Raw genomic sequence first — 12,065 nt, forward strand, 5'->3', positions numbered from 1 at the left:
ATATTTGTATGGTTCTTTATTTAAAACAAACAAACAAACAAACAGTTTTCATATCCTAAAATAAATTACCTAGTCTTATCCTGTTACTCTGCTGATTCTTGAAAGGAAGTCACTGCTTAACCATTTATCATTTTGTGGTTTGGATATTTCAACTTTAGGCAGATAAAGCTTGAAAGTTTTTGGAAACACTGTATAATATCCTTGTAGCCAGTTGTATAATCCATTATCATATAATTCCATCATATGCTTGGCTGTTTTTGTCTTTCTGCCTACTTATTTCTTTCTTTAGCTACCTTTTAACAAAAAGCAATGAATTCATTAAATTAAATATTATCTAGGACACATTCTGATCTATAGAAAATGTACCTACTCTTGTTTGAATATTATTGGATCATTAAAGTTTACCTTGCAGCAAAAGAACTGCAGGTTTTTAGATTGTAAATTGATTAAAATAATCTATAACTGGATCATCAACTTCTGTAATCCATATAGGAGTATAGTTTTAGATATTATTTCCAGGAGTAGGACTATTCACATGCCTAAGGGGTTGCAGTGCTAGTTCCCTAATTCCCATTTTGATCAATGCTTGGTGTCAAGACAATGTTTCCAAAGGGAGTAGCACAAGATTCATATGCATAGCAAAACTGCTGTGGTGCAGAACACAGCCCTGTTCAATCAACAAAGCTGAAAGCTCGTAATCACATCTTGATTACATATAAAAACCAGTGCGTTCTCTTCACCCACATTCTCCTCCCAAAAATCCACATTGAAAACTTACAAAACTGTAACTAACCAGCTGCCTTCTACTACAGTAGAATAGAAAATTGAGTACAAAAACTCCCATTCAGGTTCCAAGCTTTAAATTAATTATAGATCTCTTTTTAAGGATCACTTTAAGTTTAGATCATGACGAGTCATTGATGATGCTCAGCTTGTTACGTTTCACCCTCTCTTCTTCCATCTTTCAGAACTCTGCATTTAGAAAGACCCAAGGACTGAACATGAAAAAGAAGTGAATGCAATATGATTTCTAGCAGTTTATATAGTCCAAGTTATGACTAAAATACTCAGCTAGAAAAACTTTGAATCATGCATTAAAAGAAGAGGGGGGAAAATGCAGTACGTGTCTTTGCTCTGATCTTAAAGAAACACTAAGGTTTGGGGTTTAACTGAATGTAATCCACCACTAACTGCAGATGATCCTTTTTCTTTCTTACAACAGTAATCTAGTTAAAATGCCTGCCATGTGTTGATGACATAAAAATATGCTGTGAGATAAATCCCTTTTGCATTCTGGTAAATGTCCCTTTCTTAAAATGTATGTTGAATTTATGTGTATATGAACCAAAGAATCTGACTTTAAAGCACAGTTTTACCACATTTGCAATATTCATAGCACTTCCATGCCTTAAGCAGGATGATTCAGACTACTTTTTTTTTTCAGCTGTTCTTTGAATTAAATGAACAGCAATATTAATCCAGTGCTTCCGAGACTGCTGGTGCAGCACTTTGTCCGCTTCCTCAGACATGCTCACAGCAATCCCACTGATGAAGTCCTGGAATTGTTTTACCAGCACACTGCAGTGTGACTTAAGATGTCTTTTTGGAAGAGACTTGTATTTTTTCATCTCTAAACAGTTAGTTTCTAAACTGGGATTCCGTTCCAGTGGAGTGGTCTTTTGGGATCTTTCATACACAGTGGGGAATCCTAAAGGGGACAAACATATTGAGCAGCTGAAAATAAGGTGGAATCTTTCCAAATGAATCCAACAAAAATAAGATTGAAAGCTCCTGCATTCGATTCCTGAAGAAATATTTTCAGTGAAAATATGGTTTTCTGCTCCTGAATGTGTTTCTCTCCATGCAAAAATTGTGGACCCAGACCTCAGTTTTCACTCATGCAAAGAACTCCTTGAAGATGTAATTACAGAAATATTTAGGGCTCAGCTTACATAAGTAAGACCTATTTGTATATGGTTTTGTTTGATATTAAGAAAATTTTTAAAACTTAAAAACTGAATGTTAATTAAGTTGCAGTTTTGCTTTGTTAGTATTTTAATGGTTGATTTCATTATAAGCAAGTTTATTTCATGAAATAAATATTGAAAAATTAATGTTGATTGCAGCACATTAAAGTTTCATTTTTCATTGGTTTTTTTTAAGTGCCAAGAGAAAGAAAAATCAAGCTTTTTGTTAATTATTTATTTTCTTTGCTGGCTTCATATAATGTGCAAACAAAAGGACAGGTTTTACCCTGCACAACTTGTAAGCTGAAAAGTATATGGAGAAAACCAAACAGCTGGGAAGTCCCCAGAGAGAAGAAAATGTTAGGAACGGCTTGACAGAAACTTAATTCATAATGTTAAAATTTTGTTCATTTGGATTCTGTGGGAAAGTCAGAAAGCAAGTTCTGATGGATTTGACTTGGTTAGCTATTCCATGTACAGAATATAGCAGAATTATAATTTTGAAATAAAGAGGATCCATGGGATGTTCTCCTTCTATGGCAGTTTTCAAGAATGAATATAGGTTGTCTGATAAATAGATCCACCTCAGTAGGTCAAAACCTAAAACCTGTATGGAAGTATGTCCTTTATTGTGTATGTTCTTGACCCTATTTTATACTCTTTCATCTTGACCTCTTGGTGTTTTTCTGTTTCCAATCAGGTATCTAAGCGGCTGTACAGTATGGGCTGTTATGAAATCTCTCTGGGAGACACAATAGGTGTGGGGACACCTGGAAGTATGAAGAAAATGCTGGAAGCTGTTATGAAGGAAATTCCTTTGAGTGCTCTTGCTGTTCACTGTCATGACACGTATGGCCAGGCATTAGCCAATATCCTCACAGCCATGCAGGTGACTTGGTTTCTTGTTTTATAATATACAATAATAGTATTCTTATTTTAATTCAATGTGCAATTTAAAAAAATCCTGCCATTAAAGAAATCATTAGAAGAGAAAAAAGCACTCACTAAACTTTAGAAAATTATTTCTCGCACATCAGATTGTGTACTGGGATTATTGCTGTTGTTTTTACTAGGAAATGTCAAAACTTCTTTATTAATTACCTTCAATTCCATACAAAATTATTAAGAAACAGTTATTATTATTACATTTCATTAACATTAGATGAAGTAAAGACATTAAATACTTTTTTTTCTGATATCTCAGATTCCAGTTTTTTTAGGAACAGCTGTATGTTTGTTTTCCACTAAATTAAAATTTCTACTTTGTAGATGTGTCTAAAAATAAAATGGATTAATGCATAATTACATCTTGATTTCAGATGGATAAATCTAAAATATTGGTAGTTATGTACACAGAATAGTTTAGATAATTTTATCACTATTCATATGCCTTCATTATTCTTTTTTATCAGTTATGCCTTCTGAGTAAGATTAGCAACAGCTTTATATTTTATTTAATTAGCATTCAAATCTGTGCCTAAGTAATCAGAGTTAATTTCTGTAAGATATTTTTTCCCCCTTATGTTGATATATTTTTCAGAATAGGACACAACACAGAAAACAGACTGCAAGTTCTAATGTAGTTTTTGTAAAGATATAATCCTGAGAAATATCTTCATATGCATATGCTTTGCTAAGGACACCTACTTTTATTAAGCCTTACAGAGTCATTAGCAATTTACAAATCATAGGCCTTTATTTTATGCTTAATGGTGTCTTCTGTTTCCATGCAATTCAGGCAGTCATTTTGAAGGTCCAGGTTTCTTTTGTCCGACTTGTTATTTTGGTAGAGCTCATTTTATGTTATTTAGATACAATTGTGTTAACAGTATTAGTTGTATACACCACAAGAAGGAACAAGGAAAGTTTCAATATGGGAATCCACAGGTGTTTGATTAAAGAGGGAATGAGAAAATCTGGTAAGAAAGGTTCTGACTTTTACTCACAGCATACACTATTCACCCTTGCTCACTATTACTGCTACAAATGTGCGTGTATGTACCATGGGATAAATAAATTGCTGATTTCACAGTTAGCTTCAGTTGCAGGCACAATAGCTAAAAGCATGTAAACCCCTGAGCATGGGAGGAGTTGGCCATAAAAATACTTGAAGCATTGTTTTTCAAATCCTGTCTTAAAATAATTGCTGTCATGGTGCCTACTAAACACTGAACAATGGCTATGCTTGGTTAACTCTAGTATTTGTTGTAAGTGATTCTTGTCTCATGTTTACCTCTATATCTTTTTATTTAGTTCTTAAATCCAACTGCATAAGAGCTAAAGGTCAAAAAAATCTCTTAGGTATCTAATGTGCAGTTTAGGATAATTGACATGCAAATTCAAGAGAGCAATAGACTTAAAAAGAACTTCCTATGCAACCTTCTCAGATTCCTGGGAAGGCAGGGGTGCCTGAGACCCACCAGAAACTTCCCCTCTGTTGTCATGGTCTCCTACAGTACATGTCTAAAGGTGCAGTGGTTTTGGCTGAGCTGAACTTGTCATAGAGTTTGCCAAAAGTCCTTGATGAAGCAGGCATTACACAGTCTCTCTGACTGGCTTTTTGCAAGCAGCTCCTTGGCTCACGTAGTAGAAGGTCCCCAGGCTTTTGGATCCTGAAACAGATCCTGCGCCTCACAGCGTCCTCTCTTGTCTCTGGTCAAAAACTCAAGGCAGCAAGCAATGAATTATAACTCCTTCTAAAGTAATACTCCTTCTAAAACAGGGACTCCTAAGCTGCAGCTTGGCTGTGTGCTGAAATGCTAAAGCCAGTGGATCAGAGTGCCCAGGTCACTTCTAGTCCCTGCTGTCAGCCTTGCCTGTGCTTTCCTTTCTGCCAAAGATACAGGAATGCCAGAGCACTGGAATAAAACCCCTTGTCTTCAACTCAGATGCTGTTTCCTAAACCAAACTCTTCTCAGACACAATTCCCTTCCCTTCCTCCTTTATGGGTAGTTGTGACTGACACAATATTTCAGCAAGAGTGAAATGTGTTTGGGGGGTCATAGAAATAATAGGCTACAGTTATTGTTTGAAAACAAGTTTAAAGAACATTCAGCAGACAAATTACACTCTTCCTAAGACATTGCTAAACAACCCCAGGCTGAGTACTGTTGTATTGTATATTGTATTTCCTAAGAATTAATGAATGACAGCTGGAAAGCCACAAATCACTCTGCACTAATTCAGGCATTGCTTCGATGGGAAATCTCCCAGGAGTAGAAAGAGTTGCTGGTAATTCAGAAAGTGATTTTTTTATACAGATCACATTGTTTTATTCAGGATTATACTACCCAGAATATTTTCTTTTGTTTGGGTCTGATCCAAAGTCATCTAGAACTGACAGGTCATATCTGTATAAGAAATTAGGAGAGCAGTAGTCATGCAATTTTAGTATTCACTTTTGTATGTGTTGTTTTAGCAAAAGGATAGGTAGTGAAAGATGGGAGAGAGATTAAACAACTTTTAAAGCAAAAGTAATTTTTTGAATTGTTGAAGCAAATAATACAGATAGAAAGGAAATGCACTTCATTTTATGAAAATAATCTGTGTAAAAATGTGAGGAACATGAAGTGATGCTTCAAAAGATACCAGTAAACATTTATAGTAGAAACATGACTGGCTCTTGGTTACATGGCTTAATATAAAACTACCAGAGTACAGAATTTACTATAAAGACAATTCAGAAGATGGGAAATAATGTGTAGATCTAGTCAGAGGTTATGGTATTTTGAGTAAAATGACATGTGCATTAGCTAATGTGACAAACACATAGTGTAGCTAACAGAAATAGTAAAATATTTATAGGAAATTGTTGCAGACCTCCAAAGAAGGGTAAAAAGATGGGTCAGGAAATTTCTTTATGGAGAGGCCCTGGTAAGGTAGGCCTTACCATATCTAAGATCTAAAGAGATTTGAGTTTCACTGACAATTGATTCCTGCTGTGTGTACAGAATGGGTGTGGAAAGTGTTTAATGGAAGTGTTAAAGAACTCTTTTCCTGTAAAGCTTGTGTAGTTGCCAGAAATAGATTTGTATATTACATAAACTCAAACAAGAGAAAGAGTATGCTAAGAGGCAAAGAGGGGATTTGTCTGTCTGTGATACCTGAATAAAGGAAACAGCCACACGATTGTCCCATAGAATTTTATCAAACACAAATTGCCATCCTAATTCATTAAAATGAACTGATCCCCACACTATGAGGATCAAATTCTAACTTAAAGAAAACAATTATAAAACTCTAATGACTTAGAAAGACCAAGGATTTTTACCACCTTGTGTGATCATGTTCACCCTATTGGACACAGAGAAACGAATGAGATTGATTACTGCCAAATTAAACTTCATTTTATGAGTTCCGTCTTTTACCAGAAAACAAGAATTTTTTATATAAAATCCCCACTTTAGTACCAAAACCAGAATTTATCAAGCCTTTAATTAAACTTTCAAGGTTCAGACTGTAAAATCCAGATTTGAGAGTACAGGTTTTTATTACAAACATTATAATATACCCCCTTTTAGAGAGCTTGAAATATTTAATAACATTTTATTAATTTATTTAAGTTCCTTGAATTTTAAAGATGAAATAAGCTTAAGAGAAAAGTAAATCCAAATAAGAATGGCTGACTGCTGACCTTTTCCCTGCATCACTTAACTAAATTGATTCTAGCCTCTTGGTGTATGCTGGAGACCCTAACTAAACTGCATATTTTTGTGCATCCAGTTTACTTATGTAGTAAAATCTAGGTTCACTCAAAGGCACTCAGTATTGGCCTGGCTGGCCAGAAGCAGGAGAAGAATCTGAATGTAGGTGCTGAAGTTCATGGTTTATTAATTTACAAGGATGATTTTTTACAGGAATAGAGCTTACAACAGCCAGCAACATGAAATGGTAGAGCCTAAGTTAAGTGACTAAAAAACCCTGTGTTTAAAATTCCTTCCTCTGTGATTTACATGAACTTCTATACAAAACATTGGGTGAGATGAATTTTCCACCCAAAACCATCTCCAAGATGTCCATCTTGTCCCTTTCTTATTTTCAAATACAGGATTTGGTATTATAGCTCTTGAGCTTGCTTGAAGTCACAAGCTGCCATGGCCCCTTTCAGGTGCAGATTAGAGGCCAGCTTGCTGCTGAGATCTCTTGTCCAGGAGTTGCTTGCTGCTAAGGATCCTCAGTGCAGGCTCTCTCTCCTTCCACTGGCAGTGGCTTTAAACCTGAAGCTCTAGTGCTTGGCCCTTGCCTGAGCTACTCTGCAGCAGCATTGCAATTGCACTTGTGCCATCTGGTGCCTCCCTGATTCTCATTCTCATCCTCACCCGCCAGTTTGACTTAATGGGCTTTACCCTCAGACCTGGCTGATCTTGTCTGATCCTGGTTTTGTGTCCAGACCTGATGCCAATCTTGAATCTCTGACTCAACTTCTTTTCTGGTGATGTTGCTGCCACTGCCTGCCTGGCTATGACTCTGGATTCCTTGCTGGCCTTCTTTTATGGAGGAGTCTGTCCTTGCTGCTTTTTAGGACAGTCGAGTCTTTAGAGAAGGGACTGGAAACCAATAACTTGAGCTTTAAGGATGTCTTGAGCATTAAGGACGGCTTTTAATGGCAGGTAGTAGAGTGGGCACTGAGAGTTGGCAGGTCTCATGTGCTTTGATCTTGGAGCTCAGCTGGAGGCTTTGTTTTGCAGAGACAAGATATTCCTACTCAGTTAAATTCAGAAAGCATTTCCTGGTGTCTGGGTGTACACAAAGCCCTAACAGTTCTCCACTTGCAGCTCTGTTGGTAAAAAAACAAACTCAAGAAAGCGTGAAAAATTGGTCTTGGTTTCTGACAGCACTTGAATGTCTCTCTGGTGCCAGATTATGTTTGCTGACATTTTCCTCTTAAGTTTTCAGATCTGAATTTCTGTCATTCTCTTCTGACATAAGAGAATATACCTGTAATGCCCGTAGTGGTGGTGAATTTCCAAATAAATACATCATATGTAAGAACACCTCTACTAGAAGATTCACTTAACATTTATATCCTGCAGTTTTATCACCTTGCATTTGTCTGGCATATTTTAGTAGGTATCTACAAGAATGATGGCTCATCCTAGCTTATCCCAGTCAATGACTAGTAGTTGCAGCTAGAAGCCAAGCAAGTTAGGTAGCTGAATAGAATAGAGGAGTGATAAAATAAAACAGTAGTAAAATGGCATGAAAATATGGATAGAAGTGGTGGAAGGCTGAATGGGAAAACGGCAAATGCATGTGTATATTACTTCCAGATAAATTGTTTCAGGGTTTATGTTGGTTATTTATTACCCTTTTACTGAATTACACGTATAAAGTTACACCAGTTATTCTCTTGGTTTAAAAAGAGGCAACATGATAATTTTCTTTAGCACAGTTTTATGAAACTATGTTGTAAAAAGTTATAAGCACAATATCTTTAATTTAGTTTTCACAAGTTTTATATAGCAATCAAAAAAAAAAAAAAACAAAACAACAAAAAACCCCAAACCAATACCTTGTCATTCTTCATTTGTAAGCAACATTGTCTCTTTACTTCCCTGAAAAGCACAATCATCCAGAGCTATAGTGCAGTACCATGAATTGACACTTCTGTTTTAAGTCCAAGATAGATAAGTAACTGTGAATAAGTGTGAAGCCTTGCATGAGCTCATTGTGCTAAGAATTTCTCCTATAACAGTGAATATGCACTTTTTAGCTGAGGAAGTTGGTCCAGCCAGATTTGTCTGCTGCTACAAACATAAAAAAATACTGGTTTTGGGGAGTTCTATAGTAACTGACAAATGGATCTTGTATTGACCTGCCAAAATTCTTGCTTCATAATGCATTAAATGATATTAGTATTTTGGGGTTTTTTTTTTTCAGCAGTATGCTGGGGCACTCACTACCTGGCAATTAAATGATTTATATCTGAACTAAATTTTAACAGAGCAAAAAATAATTATGACAGTTCAGTTAAAATTTCAATACTGTCTTACAGACTGTTTTTCTAAGATAATAGGGAGGTACTGTATGGAATAAAGGAGGTACAGGAGGCAGGAACCATAACATGCATCTTGGCTTGTCTTTTCCTTATTTGACATATCACTGTACCCATGGCTTTTTCTAACTTTTTTTTTTATATTTGTAAAACTGAAATAATGCTTGTCTCTTTTACTTTTTGAAGTGATAGGAAAAAAACAGAGGAAGTTCATCAGGCAAGTACAGATAGTTTTATGAAGATTTAAAAATTTTTAGAATTGAAATTTAAAAACAGAATAGATTTCAAGTATTGTGTAGAATGTACTTTTTAGATTAAAAAAGCTAAGGTATATGAGTGAGCAAATGATCAAAATACTTAAGTACCTAATCAAATTATCTGAGCCCCATAACCTTCCATTTCTTTAATCCTGCACAACCTGGCACTCTGAAGACATTATGAAGCACAGTGTGTGCGTAGGAGAGACTTGCCATGTGAAGGATGCACATACTAGGGGATATTGAAAAAAATTTAATATGCTTGCATTCCTATCTTGAGGAAGGCATAGAAATGGAAAGGCTTCAGCAGACCTCACAAGTTTTCTCTCCTCTGCTGTTTACAAATATATGCCAGGAAACTGCAGAAGACTTAACAGAGATCTCCAGAAACTAATTTCAAGGTTCAGATATGGAAACATTACAAAAAAAATTCAGCTTGACTGAGGGTAGCTGTACAGAATTCAGGAAGGGCTGGTCATGCTTCAGTATTTTGCTGGAATTCTTTAAGGCAATCCCTGCCAAAGAAGACAAAGGATGTACAAAGGCCATCATATGCTTTGATTTTTTAGAAAACAATTTACAGTGTTCTGCTCTGGAAGTTCATAATAAAGTATGGAGCATGTAATAAGTGGAAAGTTGGCTAAATGGCAGGAAACAAATGGAATTATGAAACGGAACTTCTTTAAGCTGGAAAGCTTCCATCAGCAGAGTTGTGGATATATTGGCTTATGGATCCTAGGTTTTCCTGCTTAAATGAATAATTTGCAATGCTGTAATGCTCATGTTAAGACTAATTGTTCTAACTTGAAAAAATTAGATTTTTTTCAAATTTTAGATTACAGTTATGAGAAACAGGATAGCTAGCACAATTTGTAAGTAGAAATCTGTGTCATACTCTAAAACATGCAAAAGAAAATGTTAGAAATCAAACATAAGAGAATGCAAATACACAAAGTTTTAGGTAAAGCAAGAGACTTTACTGCAACATGCCTGTTCTTTTAAATAAGGGTATTCCCAGATTTCTACTTTTGGATTTTTTTAAGAATTAAATTATCCAGGGCACTTACTGTGTTTTTGCTGGGTCTGAAAGTATAAACAGTACTTTTGAATTGTTAGCAAGCTAGGCAAAATGTTGCCAGTAAAATAAAATTCTTTAGAAAACATCAATTTGCTTTTTTGTTTCTGTTTCTTTTTATTCCCCCTTCCCTGTGGAAATGACATAGCACTTAGCTAAAGCTAGCAATTAAAAAAGCAGATGTTGGAGACAAAGAAGTATGTGACATTAGGAAAGCATGTGGATAGAATTGTTAGACATTGAAAGCTAACAAGACAGGTGAATAATAATCTATTTGAAAGCAGATAAGTTAGAGGGGAAATGGCAGGTGAATTATGCAAAGGTGGCAGGCTACAAAATATTCATTTTCTTCCTCTGAAGAAAACTTAAAAAGAGGGTGTCTACTTTGAGAAAGTAGGAAAAAACATTGTATTCAATCAAACAATATTGCTACTGTGAGCAGTCAGCTAGTTACTATTGTAAATGAAAAAACATACTGGACAAATGGATAAATCAGACCTACATATGCAAAAAAAATAAAACATAGGTGTTCATGCTCAAAATCTGACAGATGTTTTCCAGTATTTTGTCTTTTTTTTTTTTTGTTTGTTTGTTTGGTTTTTTTGTACTGTTTTTTTGGTTTTGCCTGTAATGTCAGCAAAATAAAGAATTAAGCAAATGAACAGGCAGCGCCACTCCTGCTCTTTTCTCAGATCAGTACAAAAGAATTAGCAACTGTATTTTTATTGCTTTCTGCTGCTTTTTGCAGAATGTGCACAGTGTTCAATTTCTAAGGAACTGTAAGTTTTTGACCCCTATCCTTATGCTTCAGAATATCTTGAGAGTCTGAAAGTCCACAAGTAAACCACAAGTAAATGAATCACTACTATTATTATAACTGTTACAGTATAATTGGGGAAAAACCAAAATAGTAGACTTTGCTTCAAGGTTGTTATTGTTTGGACATTTTAGGATAGGAAGGGGAATATATTTGTTATTGTGTATTGAAATAGCAGTGAGAGTTCCTGAGGCAGATTTGTTTACATGCATATACCAATAGGTAGCCTATATAGATGGTTTTGTGGGTTTTGATCTTTATTTGAAATGAAACTTAACTTACTATGAAGGATTAATGAATAATAGAAAGGTACATTGTTTAGCTGCCTGAAATATGCTGTAATATTGGATTTCAAAAGCTTTCAGGCCTGGTTACTGAACCAACAAACCTCAAGTCTAAGTCTGTTTCAGGATACTAAGAAAAGAGATCCTTCATCAGGTATAAATTATTCTCATATTCAAATTACTCACTAGAGCTGACTTGCAACAGTAGACATGACTTTCCTTTGGCTTACAATCAAACCTCACCTATCTTCTAAAGTATTTTTAAACATTTGATTTTTACATGCAAATCTATGCATCTTTCTTTGTATCTCTGCAAATTTATACATATCACTCTATGTCTAAATGGAATGGACATGAATGGAAATGAATGGAAAATCATTGCAGCAACTATACAAATAAAATCTGAAGTGGTTTTAGTTTTCTGTGTTAAAAGCAAAGATCATTTCTATACAAATAGTATTAAAGCTGTGTATTTATTAAAAAAAAATAATTTGCCCCAAATATTCTTTTTCTGTTCTTGTGTCCTCCTTGCACACTTCTTTTGCTTGGAATGCTGTTTTATTGTACCTTGCCTTATCACGTCTTAAGTGCTTTATTTTCTGAGTTCACCATCCTGTAAGTGGCATTCCTTTGCATATTTCATTCTGCAGTGTCAGTGGTACATTCCAAAT

The 12,065-nt window shown here is 35.2% G+C and overlaps 1 protein-coding gene across 2 annotated transcripts in view; it reads left to right on the forward strand.

The window, feature by feature from the left end:
• The window catches only part of HMGCLL1 (3-hydroxy-3-methylglutaryl-CoA lyase like 1), a 73,125-nt gene that overhangs the window by 40,411 nt on the left and 20,649 nt on the right, over positions 1-12,065 (forward strand). For both annotated transcript variants that reach the window (XM_021551240.3, XM_021551241.3), the window contains exon 7: positions 2,668-2,856. In XM_021551240.3, coding sequence (XP_021406915.1) covers positions 2,668-2,856 — 189 coding nt within the window. The remainder of the gene's footprint in view (positions 1-2,667; positions 2,857-12,065) is intronic.

The sequence above is a fragment of the Lonchura striata genome, chromosome 3 (genome assembly GCF_046129695.1).
Source record: "Lonchura striata isolate bLonStr1 chromosome 3, bLonStr1.mat, whole genome shotgun sequence".
In the NCBI taxonomy this organism is placed as follows: domain Eukaryota; kingdom Metazoa; phylum Chordata; class Aves; order Passeriformes; family Estrildidae; genus Lonchura; species Lonchura striata.